General features: G+C 37.1%; 1 protein-coding gene and 1 pseudogene across 1 annotated transcript; one reads left to right on the forward strand and one right to left on the reverse strand.

The window, feature by feature from the left end:
* Positions 1-369: 369 nt before the first annotated feature.
* LOC140159612 (uncharacterized) lies at positions 370-1,534 on the forward strand (annotated as a pseudogene).
* Positions 1,535-3,390: 1,856 nt separating this feature from the next.
* Positions 3,391-24,904, reverse strand: LOC140159244 (dynein axonemal assembly factor 4-like). Its single transcript, XM_072182653.1, has 11 exons — positions 24,681-24,904; positions 14,956-15,106; positions 13,947-14,080; positions 11,406-11,547; positions 10,093-10,161; positions 9,419-9,552; positions 8,530-8,630; positions 7,763-7,843; positions 6,841-6,913; positions 5,954-6,059; positions 3,391-5,561 (listed from the first exon to the last, which is right to left on the reverse strand). Exons 1-11 carry the CDS (start codon positions 24,801-24,803, stop codon positions 5,449-5,451), a joined length of 1,227 nt encoding a protein of 408 aa, XP_072038754.1. The 5' UTR covers positions 24,804-24,904; the 3' UTR covers positions 3,391-5,448.
* Between the last annotated feature and the right edge of the window lie 6 nt (positions 24,905-24,910).

Here is a 24,910-nt window from a genome sequence, read left to right on the forward strand (position 1 = left end):
CATGACCCACATGTGCGTCTAAACAATGACGGACACCAGTCGACGCCCCTGATCTCAGTGGAACACCCTGTCAACAAACTCGAGTAGGCTATAGGTCAATATTAAAGTATAGGCCTATCCCCCAATATTGTATAGGCCAGATTAAAAACTGTTATAGGGGGCCTATACCACCGTGATTTTGAGAATACATGCATGGCCTAGTTCAATGGGGCATTTGTTCCGGTCTTTATAATAAATCTTTGGCTCAGCATACATCCACCCGTGACTTTTTTTAAATGCCAGTTGATCATGTTTTTTCTTTTTTCTTATGTATGATGATGCAATCATCGATATTTGCATATTGTTTTTAATTGAAAAAGGCAATGCATCATGCGGCATCTGCCTCGTACAGAACTTTTAATACATTACATGTTTGCACCATGAGTCCTGGCAATAATTGAAGTGGATGGCAAAGAGGTTATCAAAAAGCCAATTCGGGCCAGAACAATAGGAGAGGTGGAAAGAGAAGCAGCCAAAATATGTCCAAGGATTTATCCAAAGTTTATGCCAAGGGATTTGAGGAGTTTTTTGATGAAACAGAACATGACTACGTAGAGAATGATAAAGTTCTCCTCAGATTTGTATCTGCAGCCTCCATTCAGTCTGGATCAAAACTTCAATCTAAAGGTAGTGGGGACCAAGATGAAAGTCCAATATTAGAAGTGGCATTGACGTCTGCTGAAGAGCTGGGTCCATCATTGGTTGGTCAATCCACGTTATCGTTTGCGGGAGGAAAGCTTTCAATCAGTCGCAAAGCTCCTGTCGTCCCAGTACCTGTCATTGATGTCGAGCTGGAAGAAAAAGCCAAGATATTTGGGAAAGACGGAAAAAAGCTTAATAAGTACCGGGTCAAGATTAATGCAGCTGCCATTGGGCTGGTAAAGGAAACCCCAAGCTTGCTCACCAATAGAGGACTTCTCTTGGAAAAGGCAAGGGAGATTGTACGTGACAGCGGATATAGTTACGCACATGAAAAAAAAAAAAAACAGGAGCAAAGCGTTTGGCCATATTAAGCAGAAGAACAGAACGTACTGTAAGGAGTCTGCAAGAGATTAGCGAATGGAAGAAATCACTGCAGAAATAGAAACTTTGGAGACTCAAATTGATTTTTTAGGAAAAGGCAAGGAAAGAGTAGCAAATTCGAATCAGTTCAGACAGGCCGCATCGTTTGAGCAACAGGCTAAGGAATTAAGGCTGAAGTTGAGGAAGCTGAAACTTGAATGCTTAACACAAAATCACCGCAAAAGGTTGAAGCACTGGAGCATTCACACTTCAGGAAATTTATAGCCGAACATAAGAAACGATGTCTTGATGCTGAACTGGCTAAAAAAAATGTCAAAAGAAGCAAAAAACAAGAGACGGAAGTAGTATATTCCTACTGCCCTGAACATTTTGAAGAGAGAACGGTTGCAGAGGTATGCCAGTAAAACACTCCGCATCAACAGAAAAGCTATCAACAAAACTCTGAAACAAAAACAAGGGAGGAAACCAGTCACCATAGGACCATCGACTTGGTTGTAAATTTCTATGAATCCATGGCAAATCCACTACCAGAAAGCATCAACAAAAGACTCTCAAGTATCTCATCAAATGAAGCGACTTTCAATGAATCATCAGGAAGCTTTGAAAAAAAAAACCGGGTACACTTATAATTTCAATTACACTCCTCATAAACAACAGGATAAACAAAACAAGAGACCACGTAGTTGTAACATAACTTGGTTCAATCCCCCTATAGTGACATTGTAGCTACCATATCGGAAATGAATTCTTTAATCTCTTGGATATATAGCTGTATGCCCAACATTCAAATGATATTAATATCTGCCCTGCCCATAATAAATCTTTAATTGTGAAATCAATCAAACAAACTGGCAAAAATAGTAAAAATGATGGTTGCAATTGCAGAGCTATTTGGCAGTGCCCACTAGATGGCAAATGCCTCACTACTGGCATGATTTATCAATCTACTGCCACCCGTCATGACATCATGAACGAGGAAACTTATGTGGGACTGACAGAAAATACATTCAAATCATGCTATGCTGGACTGCTGGTCACATGTTAAAGCACTCAATTAGGCACCACACTCACCATGAGTTAGGTGAATAAACTGCATGCGGGATAAAAATCATGCAGAAAGTGGATTTCTAACTCAAAAATTATTTGTTTTAGAAATTGAAGTAGAAAAAAGATGACAGCCAGTGTTTTAATGCATGAGAAGGAATTCAAGAAATTACGCCAGTAATAAGCTTACCAAAGTTGCACACGACATGCAGAATGAAACTAAACCAACTTTCTGATTATGTTCTTGCAATTTGCATTGCGTGACGCTAGAAAGGTAGGTTTATTCCATTTCTTTTCAGAAATCACAAACTTAGTCTCAGCCTCAAAGCTTAGCCTAGGCTTTCATCAGCCCAATTTCTCTGCCAGTGGTACTGTAAGTTATAGTCTATAACTATGTAGGGATCAATTCTTGAATATATAAATCATTCATCAGGTATGCTTTTTTAAAATATTGGACGAAACGTAACTGAGTTCAATATTTTAAGACTCATAGCAAGACCAATAAATTTGTGTATTTGGTGAAACAAATCATCCCATTTTATCATTATTATGTTTGAAGAATATTTACTTATCTTTAAAATGCATAACAAACTGTAATAAAAATGCATTAGAAATAGGGATATACCAGTTAAAATGCATTCACCCTACGGAAGACATGATCTTAATCTCCCACACAGTGGGTGTAGATTTCAAATGGAGTCACCCATTCAGGTAACCCCATTTGAAATTCACACTCCCTGTATGGAAGATGAAGGTCATGTCCTCCATAGGGGAGTATGAATTTCAACTGAAATAGCCTCCTGGAAGTTGGTATGTCACAAATGACCCTGTGACTTTAGACGTTTTGAACTTGCATATTAACCTTTTTGAATTGAAATTTTTTTAATCAACTCTGAGGAAGATGTTGTCATTATTTCTCATTAACAAATTATAATTTTGCTAAGAAAGCAAAAGAACATTACAGATACTATTCTCACACTCATACCTGGGACGAATATACCATATAGTGATAGGAAACATGCACACACACTATTTTGTTGGTCATCCGTGCCCCGCTTCACTTTAACAAAATAAAGACTACTATATTTCATACAAACTAAATTTAAAATCACAAATTCTAAGCTGACATTGCACTGTGATGTGTCAAAGTAAATAAAAAATTAATTGGTTGAGTGAATATCACCAAGCATTTTATTTTAATTTGTAGACTTTCACATCAAACTTGGTAAGACTGCATGATAATTATATTGAGCAAATAAATATATCACTGCTAGCTTGATCTGTAAAAATGTAGTTTGAGCACAAAATCTTCATACACAGGTCGTAGCACACATAACTGGACTTTCTTAACATGCTTAACAGGGAACTTCATATCCCTATATATGGTATATTCATCACAGCTCATACTGCTCTTTATCATATACAATATAGTGACAAACTGTACGATAATACAATTAAAGAAAACACGTTTTTAAATGCATGGACATTTTGATGCTCCTGTCGCAAATAAAGGCATTTCTAACAAATGGACGGAAGATCAATTTACTGCAGGACGGATCAGATTTCTTTGGATAATTTTTTGATGAGATCAGCAAATATATTAACTGATATATACTCTGTTCAGTACCAAATTGGTGAGCTTTATTACATTTTGATTTGAAATATGATGACACAGGTCCAACTGATGCAAGTGCATATGCAGCAACAAAGGGTGTGCATGAGGTATAACATGTTATTATGTACCCTTGTGTTTACTTGTGAGTATTTAATTCACAACTTATTGGGACAGCTCAGAGCATATATCATCAAATGGAAGCAATTTTTACATGGAATGTTTAAATAAATAAAATAATACCAAATATACATAATAAAATCATTGTTAATACATTGCACATATCTCCTACCTTTACCTTCTTTCTTCCTGGCTTCAAGCATACACAATGAGGTTTCCTGCTTTAGACACTTCAAATTTGGAAGTCATTACATAGGTAGAGGTTCATATCTTTGGATAACTGATTAAGTACTTTTACTGCATGCACATGAATCACTTTTACCCATCCATATCTGTATGTATGGTCTCCTATAACACTCCAAGATTCCTATTGTTGCTACCCCCAGAGGTACACTGTTGCCCAGCTTCTTTGTGGCTACTCTATAGAGAACCAGTGCAGCACCAGTTCAGTTGCAGTGTGTGTACTGTACGTGTGATTCCAATGTGTCTATTCTAGAGTACCCACACATCTACTTTGAAGTACCAATGAAGTAGCTGCATGGCAGTGTACCTCTGGGGGCAGCAGCAATAATAATCTGGTAGTGTATGTACAATTGTAATGATATTGGAAATTCGCCATAGTGGATTATCATGCATGGGGACTGAAGCTGTGCACCTCCAGCTTTTTTGATGAAGGAAATCATACAAAAATCTGCATCTTTTTAAATAAATCATGAATGCTGAAGATTATACATTATAGAGATAAGTGTGTGCATGATCAGCACAACACATTATATGCATATTGCAAAACAAGTGCACACTTACAAATGCTAATTTGCTGGAGGTACACTATAACGAATTGTCCTCTCCATGAACGACACACAAAACATGGCAGAGTCCACATTCTCCTAGTCTAATCGCTTTGGTTTGGTCAATCTTCTTGCATCAAATATGCAAGTCCCTGAATCAAGTATGGTTGGAATGTATTGCAAATTGCACAGATGTAAACTCCAGGGCCTAGATTTTGTCTTGGTTTGCAAGAATCAAAATCCATCATAGTTGCTGCACTTACCCTATGATACAATGATTTTGAAGTTGATTCTCGCAACCGAATCTTACCAGAATCATTATGAGAATCGATTCTGTGATTCTCGTCGAAATCTAGGCCCATAACTCTAAATGTACATGTATTATCTTTATAATACATTATGGTTTACTGTCATTTGTATCTGACCTCCTTATTTTGTTCACAGAACAAATGCAGCTATCTGAAATCTTTCAACAATTCTTCATGCATTTCCAACTAGTGGTAGCATATGACACAGAAATGCATTGAATAATATATAACATTTCCACAGTTGTAATGACATAGAAATAGCGCCAAAAAGCAAGAAAGCCCAGAAACAGCCATCTCGTTGCAATGCATATTCTTTGCAATTTGATCAGCTCATTTCATGGCCTTTTATGCGCTCATCTTTTAAATGTTCAACAAAATCATCAAAATGATTTGAACAAATATTTAGTTGCAGCTTCAACTCACACACATAGTACATGTCTGGTAGAGGTTGCTGTTAGGTCGCCAACACAAACCTACTAGCTGTAGTACTATTCACATCTTGCCATCTATGACATCAATCTAATTCTGGTAGTGTTCCCTGTACAACCTGTCTTATTCTATCTGCATCTGCCTTTAACTTCTCATTCTTGGGGTCTAGCTTGAGAGCTGCTTCATAATCTTGTAAACCTAAGGGAAGTAAAATATATAATGATCATTTTAGATGTTTTATTCCAGAACAGTCTTGTTAACCTACACATACATTTGACTTGCTGAAAGTGCCTTGTGGACTGAATATCATAATCAGATCACTTCCTACGAACCGTGCCGCTAGCATGACGGAAGAGCATTGTTGGAACATTTCCAAAAAACATGATCCTTTGCTGCTGTGCTTGGTTTTAACTGCTTGAAAAAAAACACCAGATTTTGCACATTCAGTTCGCACTACTCCCCTATTTATCTTTTTTTTTTTAAATGAAATCTGGTAAAACCAAGCTAGTTGGCATGTATGTGTTAGCAGAGAACAAATAGGGTATTTACGATTCAATTGTACATGTTTCATTCTATTGTGTCTTACTCACCTTCTGCATATAATTCAAGTTCACAAAATGCTGTGCCTCTCCTTATATGACATCTGACCCTTGACATTGCATTAGCTGGAACTGGTGGGGTTAAAAGTTCAAGAGCCTGGCAACAAAATGAGATATTAAAGATTGAAAATTACTTTCATTTTGACAAATCACAAATCAAGATAAGCATGATTTGATCAAATCTTGACCTTTGTTGACAGCATTAGGTTATTCCAGTTGAAATCCATACACCCCTTATGGAAGACATCATCTTAATCTGTCACACAGGGAGTGTGAATTGCAAATGGAGTTACCTCAATGGGTGACTCCATTTTAAATCTATGACCTCTGTGGAAGATGTAGATCATGTCTTTTATAGGAGTTTATAGATTTCGAATGAATAGCCAATTTTACAGCGAGATAGGAAATTGGTTCTTTTTAGATAAAATTACACATCAACAGGCTGTACATTGTATATCCAGAAATCTATCAAGCTCAAGAATAACTCTACGCCTGACATCAAAGAGTTTAACAGATCAGTTCTTTATGGTAACAATCAATATTGGGCTATTCCAGTTGAATTCCATACACCACCTATGTTAGACATGATTTTAATCTTCCACACAGGGAGAGTGGATTTCAAATGGGATTATCTAAATGGGTGGCTCTACACCCTCTGTATGAGAAATTATAGTGATTTCTTCCATAGGTGTGTATGGCTTCCACTTGGAATAGCCCATTGCTTTATCAACTGTCACTTACTAATTTGGAGTTATACACAATTTGAGTGATACACACAAACTAACTCTAATGAAATAAAGTCAAAATTTCACTTTATATAGCTTGCTTTCATTTATTCTCACACAAAGTAGAAGTATTTCTCTGTCCGTAAATTGTACCTTTGAACCGTCCTCTATACATTTCATAAAGTTGCGAAGTTTAAGATGACAAGCTGCTCGATTTGAATAGACACTGAGAAGGAAAATGTTAAGGAACTTGCACGGATAAATGTTTATAGTCCTGATGATCTCAAAAAAAGAACTGCACTACTTTTTTAATAACAAATATATTGCTGTTTTGCTGCATGAAACATATCTCCTTATCCAGGCCTTTGTTGAACTTGATCTTACTGGGTATATAAGTCCATATTCGATCAATGGGCTATCTAACATCCCAGCAAATAAAAAAACATTTTTGTAACATTGCAAAAGGGAGCAGAAGAAAATGTTTGAGGTAGGTCATACGGATACTACAAAACTTGAAATAGAAACACTTATAAATTAAAAATGCTGGTGAGAGAATTTTCTAAATTTATTAGCTTTTCATGAGACACATTGTTGATATAAAATTAGATCGATTGAGCCCATATTTATTGGTCTCGCTATGAGTTTTTAAAAATATTGGATGAGACGTAGTCAAGTCCAATATTTTAAAACTCATAACGAGACCAATAAATATTGGGCGTTAAGCATCCAATTTTATCATTATTATGTTCGGGATCCAATATAATCACACACTTGGATTCATCAAAACATAATAATGGTTAAAATTGGACCTTTCAATTAGCTCCAAACGTAGAGAAGGAGAACCAGGACTCGACCGCCATCTTGATACAGGCATGGAGCAAAAATGTGCTTGAGGCAATTGTTGTCATGCAAGCGCGACATGGATGATGGGCACATTTGAGAGTCGTACTTGATCTTTCAGATGGACGCAGAAATGTTTTCGTTCTCCGCACACTGTCCGCAAGGACCCGAATACCCCCGATTTTCTCATTCTCTAATTCTGTGATAAAGCCAAATAAGTTCAATGAAAGGATACGATGGAAGTTTGCCATTGAGTCTAGCAGCCATGTTGTATGCATTGACAGCAGCCAAGAAATTCCCTGATTTGAAGAATCCACTGAAATATAAAAAATACAAGATTCATTATACATTACTCTGGAAATTTTGCATTTGTAGTATTATGTGTATATTCAATTTTATCCCCCAAAACTCAATTCACTTAATTTTTACTTCAAAACATTTGATTTTGGCCATTGCAATCTAAGTGTTTTCTGGGACCATTTCTCAGAATTTGCACAGAATAGATATAATTTTTGCACAGGTAGATATTTGCTAAACATAGGAAAGCTTATTCTAAATACACTCGGCTTTGTTCTGATGTGCTGCATCGAGTGCCCAGCTGTCAACAAAGCTCAACGTATGTGATATCACAGATCCCCGTATGTGAAATCACTGACCCGTCTTTGAAATCAGAGACGTCTGTGAATTACAAGTGCACCCGAACTGATATGCTGACCATTTAAAATCCACATTACCCCTGCGGAAGATTTTGAAAATATCTTCCACAGAGGGAGTATGAGTTTCAAATAGAATAGACAGTTGGGTAACTTCCATTTGAAATACTCACTCCAGTTGTGGAAGATATAGGTAAAGCTATAATACAGAGGAGTATGGGTTTCAAATTGATTAACCCAGACTAATTATATGTGACAAACATACTCCCCCTGTGGAGGATATTTCCAAAATCTTCCACAGGGGTAGTGTGGATTTTAAATGGAATAGCCCAATTGTTATGTTACTCACTCTCCCTTTTCCTTGAGCCATTGTGGGTTCTTTTCCTCCTCAGTCAAATCAGGATCATCTATATCCACTGGTTTCCTGGCTTCTGCTTGCTTTCTTAGCCACTGCAAAGACAAGCAATAAATCACTTATTGATTCAACTAAAAATGTGTTGCTTGCCTGCATAGTATGTTCACAACCGGTGACCGACTGACCGAAAGGCAAGTGGGATAGTAGAAGTCATATTTTTCTAGTTTTAGCCATTTATCTAAGTCACCTCAGTGTACTTTTTGATATTCATTTAAGGATTCAATCATGTTTCACCGTTATTCATCACCGATTAACAATGATGCGTCCGCATGATTTACTTCGAGAGGGCAGCTAGTGACGTAAAACAAGTAGACTTGCCAGACGTGAGTTGTTAATCGGTGATGAACAATGGTGAAACATGATTGAATTCCTTTCAACAACAAAAACAAGTTAAAGATCGTCTAATTTGCATGATTCTTTCATTCTGAATGTCCATTTGTTATTGACTCAACCTGACAAGAAGATCTGTGATTTCTCTGATTTCTCAGCAAAAGAATAGAGCTGCTACTTCCAAACTAAGAGAGTGTTTATGCATAAGTTCCAGGCATGACAAATTTTACGCCCTCACGCGTAACATGTTCTCGTATATGCTACTGGACTGTGGATTCATCACCGATTAACAATGCTCCTGTACAAAGGTATAGGAAGAGACGTTGAAACAATGATCTTATAGGAGATCAATCAAGGAAGCATATAATTGCATAATATTTCAAAATGTTTTGGGTTCTTGATGTAAGGCCCATAATATATCAACACAAAAGTGTTAGGCATTTTGTCCATCCCGAAAAACATTTCCCTGACTGATGCATACAACACTGCTTACCTCTTCCTCTTCTGCTGCCTTAGACTCTCTCATAGGTGTGGGGAAGACACGTGGGGTAAAGGTCACTGCAATGTTGCCTCTTAACCTTGGAGCTGGGGGTAAATCGTCCTCATTCCTCTGTGTCGACACTGTAGCTACAGATGAAGATTTTGAAACACAAAATTCAGTTAAATATCCACACCAGAAAATCAGCAATTCAGAACATTACACCTCAGTTGGATCTTCAATTCTACGGAAATAGGCAAACAACAAAAATCTTACTTTAATCCATTAGGTTGTAGAATATGTTAAGTATGTGAACCCAAGACAACTTGAGAAAATTCAGTATAACTATGAATTTTTCATCACTTTTCAAGTTAATTCTCAAGTTACTGTGGAGACTGGGTACACTTCCAAGTATAAAAACACAAACTTATGACAGATACTGTAAGATCTTACACAATTTGACTTATAACAAATTTACGAAGTTAAAAAGCATACTTTTTACCATGAAAAAAAGTTTTAAAACATATCTGATGCGAGTTATATTGGATAACCTTGTACCAAGATGGAGCAAAATCATTAACACTTCATTTACAGGCAAGTTTATCACCTTCATTCTTTGCTTATTTTCAATTCTAAGAAAACTTTCTCAATACAATTGCTATAAAATACTTCATCTATAAAATACCTACAGGTGCCAGACTGTGAATTTTTAACCTCCGGCAAATCACCATCATCATTGTTGAAGATGCAACTTGGATCTGTAAGAACAAAGTAAAATTTTCATAACATCAATCACTATCAGGGTGTTAGCTAGCCACCTGTCATTTTGGAGAGGCAGTTTACTCCTAGGACAGACAGAATTAATGCCTGTAACATATACTAAATTCTGAATATAATACTTGAAAAAGCTCTTTGAACCAAAACAAGACCAGACAAATAAATCAAAGCTATAGCAATAGCTATTTGAACTGACTGAACCCCTACAAGGGGCAGACGTCTGGTTTTTGTCTTCAAGGTCAAATTTTGGACAGGCAGTTTTGGTGAAAATTGGAAGGGGTTTGTCCTTCACTCTTCCTATGAATATTGCTTAATTTTCAACTTAAAATGTAGTGTCAAAACTAATCTGCAAATTTTTGTTGGAGCAGCTTACAAATGACCTGGTGACCTCTGGGTAAATTTGAGCAGGTGCGATCACAGAGGAGTAAGATAAGACAGAGTGCGTACCACCAGTCAAAGTCCCCGTGTATTGTATGGTACCAGTTCTCGCATATTCATGAAGGCCGATTGTTCGATCGTGCTGTGTCAAACAATCACGCCAGCGCTGCGTGTGCATTGCGTTGCGTGCTTTCGCGATGACGCGATAGACCATGAAAATCTGTGTAATTGCGTAGCAGTCTCGCCTGTCGCATTTCATGGAACAATCGGCCCTCATTATCGGATGAGGCGGAGACTTTGACTGGTGGTACGCGCTCTGTCTTATCTTACTCCTCTGTGGGTGTGATACTCATGTCAGAATGAACCACATTATGTGACACATTACATGGTATTATGCCAGAGGAGATATCTTACCCTTCCCAGAATCCTTTGCAACATGATATATCACCTCATTTCATCCAATGACACTTTCATAACTTTGAACAGGTTCCTTTTTTCTTTTAGAGAATTGGTCGATAGTCAAGTATAAACACATTTTGAAAGATCTGGAGGTGCTTTGTTCAGCAAGGTACATTTCGTCGCTATTGACGCATGTTGCACTAGATAGCAAATCAGCATATGAAAACCGAAAATGGGATAAATGCATTATGGGAAGTGTAAGATATCTTCTCTGGGCTAATGCTAGGTGGTAACAGGGCCACAGGAAGGGTCTGTTACAATCCATTGAAATTCATGCTCTAACATCTTCCACAGGGGTAGTGTGAATTTTAAATGGAACAGCCCATTAGCAAGGTAACTAAGAATACAACAATTTGAAACTTGTATTAAATCACCCATGACTTGATACCTTTTGGTGGTTGTGTTACATCGGCAGTTGTCGCTTGCTGCTCATTTAACTTGGATTCATTCCAGTTCTCTAAATCTTCAGTTGCCTTCCTTCTTTCTGCTTCTTTTGTTTCTTCTATTCTTCTTTTTTCTTCTCCTTCAATCTGACAACAGAAAAATTTAGATTTTCTATAGCAACATGTAATGCAACAACATGTATAGAAAAATTATTGGAAAGCAAATTTTACAAGCCTGCTGCAGTGCCTGGCAATCAATCTATTAAATGACTGTATGGGGCTTCTCCATTTCCAAACTGACTTATGCTGGTTTCATACTTTCCTGCCATTTGCTGGATATTGCTGATTTGATGATGATTTTGCTTCACTGTGCAGTTCCACCAGAAACACTAGTGGTGACCAGTGGCAAGTCGATATATTGATCATTCCACCGCTTTGCCCAAAGTGGCAGATCGCTAGAAGTTGAATTCAAGTCAACTCGGTATTGGCGCTGCTCTGATGTATGAGAACAGGAAATAATTTTTGGCAGTGCTGAGCAGTAACATTGGCTTTCATAGCCATGCCGCTGCCTCAGCTCCATGATAAAGTGGCAAGCGGCAGAAAGTACATGTATGAAACCAGTAAAAGACCTTATTATTTCATTTGGTTAAAACTAACAATATGCAATTAAAGAAATGAAGATGAAGATGAAGGATGAAGATTTTATACTTGGAAAACTGAATAGACCAGGAAGTACAATCTACAAAAAAGGATTAACAGAAAAAATACAGTGGTTCAAAACAAATTGCAAAGTGGTTCTTGCAGCTAATCTGGCAGCACAAAAAAGACAGCAGATTGACACAGAAAGCTATACTAAGTTAATTAATAGATCAGTTGAAGAATTTTCTGGTGAAAATTTCATTTGCTGTGAAAATGCTTTTCTCTTATCCCATGATTTTTTTTTTTATTTCTTCAAAAAATAAACACAACACAAAAAGAAAGTCCTCACTCCAATGAGCCATCATAAATCTAATCCTGACCATGTGATAACAATTTGATTGATACGGTTGTATGCAGAAGCTCTAAATTGCGTTTGACATTTGATGTGTTTTCAAAAGTTGCAAATCAAAAGAATCAAGAGAAACTGAGAGGCATGGTCAAGCTTGCTTGCCCGTTATGAGCCTAAGCATGTCGACTATCTAAAGTACCCTGTACAGAGCGCGGTTTATTCAATGTTAATTTGAGATGCATGATTAACCCAACAAGGGATAGATCGTCTTGGCTGGTGCGATCGATATCGATCGTTTTGGGTCATGATAAGCTTTGCAATTTATCTCTGCATGCTCCTGTTAATTTGCAACTTTTGAAAATGTCAACAATTTCATTTATTGGTATAAATTTTTGTAAATTTACAGCTTTTGGAAGCAAATTGGGTATCAAATTGAAACAAACAAGTTTATGCACACACAACAGTATAGTATCACAGTCAATGCATTTTAAAAGTAGCATGAGTGCGATCAGCAGATAGAGCTCACCTGTAAATCACTTTACCGAGTCGCGATTTATAAGCGCACCTTGTTTCCAAGCAGTGCACTTACTGTAAAAATGTTGCTTTATGCCATAAAAGTTCGTCCATTTTAGCCAAAGTGCAGAATTCAGCAGCATTGCAAGCTTTAATGGACGAGTGGAAAAGTCATACTTTACTAAATAAAAAATGACATTTCATTTCAAATGAGTTCAAGTTTAGGCCAAATATCATTATATTTATCGAATTACTGTAATATTTTGGCTATAAAACATAATTCAAGGTCAAATTTTGGTCACTTTTTCTTCGACTCACGCCGGCAGTTCAGTGAGTCTTGTTTATATTTAAACTGACCTAATCTGAACAACAGAGGGCAGGCATCATTTTGGATTTTTTTTTTTTTTTGCATTTTCGTATTTTCGGGCGTTTTTAAAGCTTCTTGTGCCATTTTTCGGGGGAAATCTCGCTTTTCAAAATTTAGGATCTCGTTTTTTACTTCAAAAAATTGCGTTTTTTGCCGGCCTAGTTATAATTTTTTGTTGAACATGGTATATTTTTTCTGACTTTGCTGGAAGCTTATTTCAAGTGGTCATGGTGGATTTTACTGCGGAGGATCCAGTTTTTCAACGGAGACAGACAATATGCACGAGGTGTTTCTTACCAAAATTTACAAAAATTTCACCGATCCCACGCATTTACGATTCGTCAGTTCTGTGCACGTGATGTCATGCAGTGGGTGCGTGGGGCAGTACTGGGAAATTTGCATAAAATGCTTCTTATCTGAATATCAAGTGCAATAATTCAAATAGCCCACCTTACCGAGTGCAAATGATAGCACACCTAAAATCCTTATCGAGTGCAATTAACAGCACACATGTAGCTCGCCTGACTATTTCCAGGAGTGCGATTTGTAGCACACCTGCTTTTTTCAAAATTCACTGATTGGTATCAATTAAATTGTCGTAATATGATCAGGTTTAGACTTATGACAGGTCATTGGAGTGAGGACTTTCTTTTTGTGTTGTGTTTATGACAATAATACCTTCATTTGTTGTTGCAGGGTATATCTTTCTTGTTCTCTCTTAGCTTTGGCCTTTTCTTCTTGTTCCCTTTTAGCTCTTTTGTGTGCAACTTCAATGGCTTGCTGTCTTTTGCTTTTCATCAGCTCTTTATCATCTGTCATAGAATTCAAAATAAAAACAATAACCAATTAACGTCGCTTCCATGGAAACCAGTCATAATGTATGGATTTGGCTATTCCAGTTAAAATCCACACCCTTATAGCCATGAGTGTGAATTTCAAATTAAGTTTAATAAAATAGGTGACTTGATTTGAAATCTATTTCAAAATGTTTTGTAGGAAAATGCACTACAACAACATGTTGTCAAAATTTTATTGCAAACATTTATTGCAAAATATTTTTTGTCAACACTTTTGAATGTTTTGCATGAAGTTAGTTTTCAAAAATATTTTTGAATGTCATTTAAATATTCTGAACACTTTATATAACCAGGGGTCTATTTCACTAAACCTTTAACCCTTCGTAACTCAAGTAACCGTTCGTAAAGTTACGAATACCCAATACTAGACGTAACTTTACGAAGGGTCCCTGTAGTAAATCCCTATTACTTACGAAGGGTATACCGTTCGTAAGTAAGTTTAGTGAAATGGAACTTACGACTCGTCGTAAGTTACGAGTGATTTTCGAGACTTACGAAGCTTCGTAAAGTTTAGTGAAATGGACCCCTGGCATTTAAACATCATGTTCAGGCAACCTTTTCTAACCTTTTGCAAATAATGTTGGGAACAGGCTTATCCGCTTATTGATTGCATCAACTGTTCACAAACCTTCTTCGAATCCCTGCATGAGCTATTCCAGTTGAAATCCATGCACTTCTTAATCTTCCACACAGGGAGTGTGAATTTCAAATGGAATTACCTGAATATGTGGCTCCATTTGAAATCTTCACCCCCTGTGTCAAAGATTCAGGTAATGTTTTCCATATAGGGTATAAGGATTTCAACTGGATATATAGCCTATTACATTTACCTGATTGTGTTGAAGTTAACCTTGACCACACACCAGGTTCTTTCTTATGTAATGAGAAAACAACTGCTCCTCCCCCAACTTGAGCTGTGCTTTTAGCATCATCTACTGTTTGGTATAAGACAACTTCAAACAAATATGGTGGATAGTTTACCTGAGATAAGCACACACACAAAAAAAATATGCATAACAATGTGTATGTACGATGTTCAATGTGAATAATAATAAATAAAAAATGCATTTAGGCTATATTAATTTTTAAATTGTTTGTCTCAAAGCTCAACAGTCTTTAAAACCTAATGCGGAATGTGGGTGTTTTTTAAATATTTTTTCAAATAAATTATATAAAATTGTGAAATTATGCTTGTCAAGGTGGCTGTTATGCATTTTGATACTGTGATGTACAACGCGCTGTATGACTGTTTAAAGAAATAAATCACATACAGCCAATATCTTGAGTTGTGTTGTCTTTTATTTTCAAGTTGTTCTTTCAAAACATGTGTTTTTAAAACAAAGCAAGTACCGCGGTAGCCAAAACTGTTGAATTCTGCACCTGATTCTGCTTTCTGCATTAACTAAGACGGCTAATTCTGCAATTTTGGCGTTAGTGATGCGTGGTTTCATACAGGAAAATATTTCCACAACAATGTCTTTTAATATAATGATTGGCTTTTGTTGGTTTGATGTAAAAACCATCCAGTGCAGCTGTGCAGGTCTTCTCGGAGCTCGACCATGGGTTTCAACCCCGAATATCTTCACTTTCAGGATACGACTCTCCATGCTGAACAACTCAAATCAATATCAGTACACTCTAACGCTACATACTGCTATGATCACAATGCTATTGCTAGGACAGCAAAGATGTCTACATGTAGTCTATTTTGTACAGGGCTGCCAACTTCGAAAAAACACATTCCGGTATTTTCAAACCTCAAAATAAGTATTTTCCATACAAATTATTACAAAATCAGTATTTTGAAAATCTTGTATGGTTCTCAAGATATAGCAATATATTAAGTATGGTTCTCAAGATTATTTGCTCAAAACAATAAATACAATAAAGAAAGTTGAAAGTGATTATTACCGTACTGATGCGAGTATAGTCCCACCTTCGACAGGGGTGGAATTTCGTAAAGTGCCACAGGAGTCCAAGTGGATTCTCGCAAGAGAATTTTCCGAGAGTCCATGGATTCCCGTAAATGGATTCTCGTTGTACAATCTTGCGGGAGTCCAAAAGGTATAATATGTAGGCCTACGTAAAATGCATTCAAACAAACAAACTAACAAATAAACTAACAAAGTTAAGTTTTTAATGTGTCATCATACTCTCACTTCCATGTCATTGCATCTTTGGCGACTTTTCCTTTATATTTTGCAGGCTTTGAGTTTTAAGGTGTTGAACTTAAGCGTAAGTTCGCTGAGCCGATCATTTCCAGCTTGAAGAGTCACATGGACTCTCGTAATAGGACTTTTACGGTAGTCTCTGCGAGAGTCGACTCTCGGACTCCCGCCAAAATTCCATCCCTGCTTCGAGTATAGTCCCACACCCAAACTTTCGAAAAATTTCAGAAATTGGAAAAAAAAAAATTTAATTTAACCCTAACCCGCCTGAATACTACAAAATACTACTTGGTATATGCGCTGTTCGTGCATGCATCCCACGTGGTGTGATGACGCAATCGCCCTAAGTGATATATAGGCACGCTTTCGCTGGCCAGCGAAGCCCAAGACCTGTGGCAAAGTGTCGCCGACTGAGTGCTTGGCATGCGAGGTGTCTCGGGTTCGAATCCCACCCAGAGCAAACAACTTCTTTCCTTCTTTTCTCTCTTTATTCTTTCCTTCTTTCCCTTTCCGTCGCCAAAAAGCCCTCAGGGGGTTAGGGTTAGGTTACCACTATCGAAACTCAGTATAGGCTTCCTTAACCCTAACCCGCCTGAATACTACAAAATACTACTTGGTATATGCGCTGTTCGTGCATGCATCCCACGTGGTGTGATGACGCAATCGCCCTAAGTGATATATAGGCACGGTTTCGCTGGCCAGTGAAGCCCAAGACCCGTGGCAAAGTGTCGCCGACCGAGTGCTTGGCATGCGAGGGTCTCGGGTTCGAATCCCACCCAGAGCAAACAACTTCTTTCCTTCTTTTCTCTCTTTATTCTTTCCTTCTTTCCCTTCCCGTCGCCAAAAAGCCCTCAGGGGGTTGGGGTTAGGTTATTTAGTTTTTCGGGTTTGTAGTGTCCCTGGACCTAGACCTAAATGCTAGGATCATTCATGGTTGACCTAAAAAAAAAAATGAATGAAGTTTTGTGTTTTTAATATGAAAATTGATATTTTGTTTTCATGTCATACTCTATTAATGATATAAAAATGCATTGAATTTGATTTTTTTTTTTTTTTTTTGAAATTCTAGTATATAGTTCTAAAGGTGAAAAAGTTCAATTTGGTGACCACTCTCTGGCTAGTAAGGTTTGACGATTGATTCGACTTCTATGGACCATTTAGAAAAAAATAGCCACCATGTCCCTCGCGAAAATCCCGGCATTTTTAAGCTAGAGGCCAAAATCCAAAATGGCCGCCACCATTTTGAAAATTTAAGTTTTGAACCAGAGCACCTATAATCATGCACAAAGACACTTTTTCGGATAAGTCGAGTACAAGGATTCCGATTCTGACATTAGTTTGACATTACGGCATCATTTTCACCCAGAAATCCAAGATGGTGGCCGGCACCATCTTGAAAAATTTAGTTTTGAACAAGAGGACCCAAAACCGTGTACAAAGACACTTTTTTGGATAAGTCGACCACAAGGATTTCAAATTTGACATTACTTTGACATTATGAACTCATATTTACCCAGGTGCTCTGGTTCAAAACTTAAATTTTCAAAATGGTGGCGTGCCATTTTGGATTTTGGCCTCTAGCGAAAAATGCCGGGATTTTCATGAGGGACATGATGGTGGCTAATTTTTTTCTAAATGGTCCATAGAAGTCGAATCAATCGTCAAACCTTACTACATGTAGCCAGAGAGTGGTCACCAAATTGAACTTTTTCACCTAACTATAAATAGTCCCACCCCCCAATTTTGAAAAATGTTCACCCAAAAACGGGGTGTGACTATACTCGAGTCAGTACGGTATTACACTTGGCTATCTTAAGGGGGTACTACACCCCTGGTCAATTTTATGCCTATTTTTGCATTTTTCTCAAAAATTATAGCACATTGGTGACAAGTAAGATATGTATTATAGGGGCAAGAACTACAACTACTGTACTGAAAATTCAGCAACTCAAAGCAAGTAGTTATTGATCAAATATTGGGTTTCCCTCATTTTTGACTGTAACCCCAACTGTTGTCTGTGCTGAAATAAAATTTACAGTAAAGTAGTTGTAGTCCTTGCCCCTGTATACATATCTTACTTGTCCCCCAATGCGCTATAATTTTAAAGAAAAATGCAACTAGAGTCAACAGACGCTGAATACAAGCCGCAATTTGACCCCTATAACTTGACCCCTGGATTACGGATGTGGTCAACTGCTCTTGCACTATGCTTAGGATGTCAAAAGAAATATTCCTGGTGAATTTCAGCTTAATCGGAACTTAAACATGGATTTTGATTTTTTTAAATTTTTGATTGACCTTTTGACCCCCTTAATGACCTTTGACCTCAATGAAAAAAAAACTTATGTACACCGACAAAATGCATTGTTCCAATTTTAACTAAAAAATTCTAACATGTTCAGTTCTTGAGATAAAAATTCTTGAAGTTATTCAGCTAAAAACAGGAAGTGACCCCTTAATGACCTTTGACCCCCAAAATAAAAATACCATGCATACATCAGGGAACACTAATTCATGTATGTTGGTTATATTATTCTGGTCTGTTTACATTTTGAAATAAAAATGTTTTGAACATTTTTGATAATTTTAGTTTTTGACGAAGTAACCCCTTAATGACCTTTGACCCCAAAACTGTAGGCATCCTAAAGACCCTGGCTAATAGCAATGCATGTGTGTTAATGGCGTCTCTCTGCTATGTAATTTGTACAGACAGTGATTTTTGAATATTTTTTACAAATTTTTCAGATTTTGACCGAAATGACCCCTTAATGACCTTTGACCTCAATTCTTTTTAGGAAGTTTTAAGCACTGCCACATGTTGATTCATATGCATGAGTCACATGATCATTGCATGTAATTTGTGGAAGGAGTAGCATTTTTTTTTTTTTTTTCATTTTTGACCATAAGGTCAAGGTCAAAGGTCACAGTCAGGTCAAAGTCAAATGTAAGGTTTGGCCTAGTCCAGTGGTCATTTGGCTCAAGTATGGTTGAAATCTGTCGAAGCATAAGAGAGCTAGGCGAAACGTGGCAAGTCACATAAAATGTCACGAGTTGCCAGAAGAAATCAACAGGCGCTGAATACAAGCATAATTTGACCCCTATAACTTGACCCCTGGGTTACGGATGGGGTCAACTGCTCTTACATTGTGCTTAGGATGTCATAAGAAATATTCCTGGTGAATTTCAGCTTAATCGGAACTTATACATGGATTTTGATTTTTGAAAATTTTGATTGACCTTTTGACCCCCTTAATGACCTTTGACTTCAATGGAAAAAAAACATTACGTACACCGACAAAATGCATTGTTCCATTTTTAATTTAAAAATTCTACTATGTTTAGTTGTTGAGATAAAAATTCTTAAAATTATTTAGCTAAAAACAGGAAGTGACCCCTTAATGACCTTTGACCCCCACAATAAAAATACCATGCATACATCAGGGAACACTGATTCATGTGTGATGGTTATATTATTCTGGTCTGTTTATCTTTTGTGATAAAATTTTTTTGAACTTTTTTGACAATTTTTGTTTTTGACCGGAAGTAACCCCTTAATGACATTTGACCCCAAAACTGTAGACATCCTAAATACCCTGGCTAATAGCAATGCATGTGTGTTAATGGCGACTCTCTGCTATGTAATTTGTACAGACAGTGATTTTTTGAATATTTTTACAAATTTTTCAGACTTTGACGGAAATGACCCCTTAATGACCTTTGACCTCAATTCTTTTGATAGGTTTTAAGCACTGCCACATGTTGATTCATATGCATGAGTCACATGATCATTGCATGTAATTTGTGGAAGGAGTAGCATTTTTGTGAAATCAACATTTTTGACCATAAGGTCAAGGTCAAAGGTCACAGTCAGGTCAAAGTCAAATGTAAGGTTTGGCCTAGTCCAGTGGTCATTTGGCTCAAGTATGGTTGAAATCTGTCGAAGCATAAGAGAGCTAGGGCGAAACGTGGCAAGTCACGCAAAATGTCACGAGTTGCCAGAAGAAAGAAGAAACTAGAAACCGCCGTTTCATAGAACGGGTACACGCCGACTCTTGAACTTTGACCCTATAACTTGACCCCTGGATCACGGATGGGGTCAACTGCTCGTACATTGTGCTTAGGATGTCATAAGAAATATTCCTGGTGAATTTTAGCTTAATCGGAACTTATACATGGATTTTAATTTTTTTTAAATTTTTGATTAACCTTTTGACCCCCTTAGTGACCTTTGACCTCAAAAAAAAAAAAAAACCTTATGTACACCAACAAAATGCATTGTTCCAATTTTAATTTAAAAATTCTACTATGTTTAGTTGTTGAGATAAAAATTCTTAAAGTTATTTAGCTAAAAACAGGAAGTGACCCCTTAATGACCTTTGACCCCCAAAATAAAAATACCATGCATACATCAGGTAACACTGATTCATGTATAGTGGTTATATTACTCTGGTCTGTTTACATTTTGAGATAAAAATTTTTTGAACATTTTGGTTTTTGACCGGAAGTAACCCCTTAATGACCTTTGACCCCAAAACTGTAGGCATCCTAAAGGCCCTGGCTAGTAGCAATGCATGTGTGCTAATGGCGACTCTCTGCTATGTAATTTGTAAAGACAGTGATTTTTTTGAATATTTTTTAGACTTTTACCGGAAATGACCCCTTAATGACCTTTGACCTCAATTATTTTTGGTAAGTTTTAAGCACTGCCACATGTTGATTCATATGCATGAGTCACATGATCATTGCATGTAATTTGTGGAAGGAGTAGCATTTTTTGTGAAATCACATTTTTGACCATTATAGCTAGGTCAAAGGTCACAGCAAGGTCAAAGTCAAATGGAAGGTTTAGCCTAGCCCAGTGGTCTTTTGGGTCAAGTTTGGTTGAAATCTGTCAATCCCTTGCGGAGCTAGATGCAGTTGATTGGTTGCCAGAAGAAAGAAAGAACTAGATCTGGTTACAGATCTGGACCTAGCCGGTGCCGGAAATGCCAGTCTTAACTTAAAATTTGACCTTTGACCGGCTATTATTGACATCTCACACCATTAATGGTGCATCACTGTAGCATGTAGGGGCTTTATCCGTCTTCCATAGGCTGAGATACAGCTACTTTTCCGTAATTTTACACATTTTTTTGCAAATTTGACGTTTTGACCTCCTTAATGACCTTTGACCCCAATATAAAAAAAACCTCACACACACCGCAAAAATGTATTGTTACAGTTTAAATTAAAAAAATCTACTATGCTTAGTTATGGAGATAAAAATTCTTGAAGTTATTTAGTTTAAAACCGGAAATGACGTGTAAATGACCTTTGACCAAAAAAATAAAAATACTGTGTACACATCGGGTAACACTAATGCATATATGAAGTTTATGCAACTCTGGTCTGTTTACGTTTTGAGATAAAAAAAAATGAACATATTTGATGATTTTTGGTTTTTGACCGGAAGCGACCCCTTAATGACCTTTGACCCCAAAACTGTAGACACCCCAAAGACCCTGGTTGGTAGCAATGCATGTGTGCTAATGACAACACTCTGCTATGTAATTTGTAAAGACAGTGATTTTTTGAATATTTTTAGCTTTCAGACCGGAAATGACCCCCTTAATGACCTTTGACCCAAATTCTGTGAATAATTTATAGGCACTGGATATAGCCGATGCATATGTGCAAGTGACGTCATTGTAGGATGTAACATGTAGGAGAAGAAGCATTTTGAAGATATTTGGTTTTACCGGAAATGACCCCTTAATGACCTTTGACCCCAAATTTGTGAATATCCTATAGACACTGGATATAGCCGATGCATATGTGCAAGTGACGTCATTGTAGGATGTAACATGTAGGAGAAGAAGCATTTTGAAATTTGTTGCCAGAAAGAAGAAAGATCCGATAGCATCACAAGACCTAGCCGGTGTCCCGGCTAGGTAAGAAAGAAACTAGAGCAACTGTGCCCTTTGCAAGGGCACAAGGGAAGTTAGGCGGATGACTGTGATGATCTGATCAAGCAGCAATACTGTGCTGGATAAGATTAATTTTAATAATAATGATTTTTTTAAATTTTCATTAATGGCCGTTTTAATATAGCCTACCTTGATCGTGGAAAGCTGGCATTTTGAAAAATTGACTTTTGACCTTTGCATGACCCCCTTAATGATCTTAAATGAATTTCAAAATATTTAAAACATGTTGAGAATGTCATAAGGATCATTGCATTTAAATTTCAGCTCAATTGGAGCATTTAAAAAAACTTGACCTTTGACCCATTTATGACCCCTTAATGACCTTAAATGAATTTTGAAATATTTTCAAAATGTTTAGAATGTCATAAGGATCATTGCATTTAAATTTCAGCTCAATTGGAGCATTTTAAATAACTTGACCTTTGACCCCTTTATGACCCTTAATGACCTTAAATGAATTTAAAAATATTTTAAAATGTTTAGGATGTCATAAGGATCATTGCATTTAAATTTCAGCTCAATTGAAGCATTTTGAAAAACTTGACCTTTGATCCCTTTATGACCCCTTAATGACCTTAAATAAATTTTTTAATATTTTTAACATGTTTAGAATGTCATAAGGATCATTGCATATAAATTTCAGCTCAATTGGAGTATTTTCGGTTAAGATGACCTTTTTTGACCCCTGTGACCCCTTGGATGACCTCTGACGTTAAACAACCCATAACTTTTGTAGCCAGCTACCCAATACTGCTTGTGACTGAGTTTGGTCGAAATCCGATCAAGGATGTGGAAGTAGTAGCAAATTGTGAGAAAGAAGAAAGAAGAAAGAAAGAGGAAATGGCAAGAAAGAAATAAGTTAGGCTGCCCGCCTAACTTAAGAATTGGAAGAAGACAGAACAAGCCGACGTTCCGTCGTCGGCTTGTAAGAATTGAGAAGAGACAGAACAAGCCGACATCCGTCGTCGGCTTGTAAAAATAGGCACAAATTTTGGCAGGGGTGTAGTACCCCCTTAAGGCCCATGAAAGTCAACTCCGAGTTTATCATCAATCAATCAATCAATCTTTTATTTTTCATCAATCTCATATTAAAAGCATACAATGTAACAGCAGAGGTAAATTAAATTATTGCACATTAACAAGTATTGATGAAGGCAGGTACATCACAAGGCCAAGAGGCCTGAAAACAATGTACCACCTTAATTGTACATTAAATAATCAAAACATTAATTATACACAAAAACATACAAAGAACCCATCTTAAGTTATAAAAATACAAATTATTAAAGCAAACAAATAATTAAGCAGTGTTTGTGTCTAATTGAGTAATTGTGTGATAATAAATTATGGTGAATTGCATATATAGAGTCGGCAAAAAACAATCATCACTTTTTTTTCCAGGTTTATACACATGTCACTTGTATGACCCACCCTAGGACCCCCGGGGGATGTGCGTCATGGTTGGGTCATTTACCAACCAATTAGTGACGCAGGGTACGGTCATTTACTCAATATGTGCGTCACAACATACCCCGAGGGGTGCGTCAGTGTCAGTCACTTTACCTAGGTGCGTCAATGGTTAGGTGCATCAGTGTCAGTCAAAATACCTAAATGGTGAGTCAAATTTGCGTCATGAGGACAGTCATAATCCTTAACATGTGCGTCACAATTTTGACGAGTGGCTCAGTCATTGTCGGCAAATGTCCGTCATTGTTTAGACGCACATGTGGGTCATGGTATAATTAAATCCAACGCACCTTTGTAAAGTGACTCACCACTTCCGGGGGTCATGGGGTGGGTCATACAAGTGACATGTGTATTAGTGAGGTGACTTTTTCATTTTTCATTTACATCAGATTTCATTATTGACCTAAAATGCATGTTGATTTAAAGCCAAACTCATGCATGTGATTTATAAACATGTTTTTATATGGGTAGGGACTAGAAAAGTTAGAAAAGAGCCTGGTTTTGCTTCCAAGTTATGAATTTATATGTTTTACAAACAAAATATATGTATCCAAATTTTGCTCAAACTGGTGAAAACACTGATACTTTGAAAATAATGAATTATTTCGGCATTTTTGAAAAAGTGACGTGGGTATTTTTGGTTTCCAAAAAGTGACGCGGGCGGGGGACGATAAACTCGGAATCGACTTTCACGCGCCAAATGTCAGATTGCATGAATTGTAACCATGGTATTAACGTAAACCTGCAATACCCCTGGCCCTGCAGGGGCAATTTCAGATAGAGTTAAGCCTAAGGAGTGGGTGAACATGACTTGTGACTGCACTGTTTAATTTCATTTTTAAGGCTTTCCCCCCTTGAATCATGCATGCATGCCACTGCCAGTCAATCAGTCATGCATGTACATTTTTGTACGTAAAATAAAATTGAAATCTTGTTCAATATGTACTTTTTTACCTTTAAATATTCATCTGTAGAAAATATATCCGCTTTATTTGGTTTAACCCCTTTCAACGGGACCGTCACATGGACCGTACTTTCTGTCTCATCCCAAGAGTAGTCTTTTACTGTGATAGGCATGATGAAACTCTAAATTTGTTGAAGAAATCACAACGATCAGACAGACAATTTCATCACTTTCCTGCTCTGGTCAAAATTGATACACTCCTCACATGACCAATTCTGGC

Source organism: Amphiura filiformis, chromosome 8 (assembly GCF_039555335.1).
Source record: "Amphiura filiformis chromosome 8, Afil_fr2py, whole genome shotgun sequence".
Lineage (NCBI taxonomy): Eukaryota > Metazoa > Echinodermata > Ophiuroidea > Amphilepidida > Amphiuridae > Amphiura > Amphiura filiformis.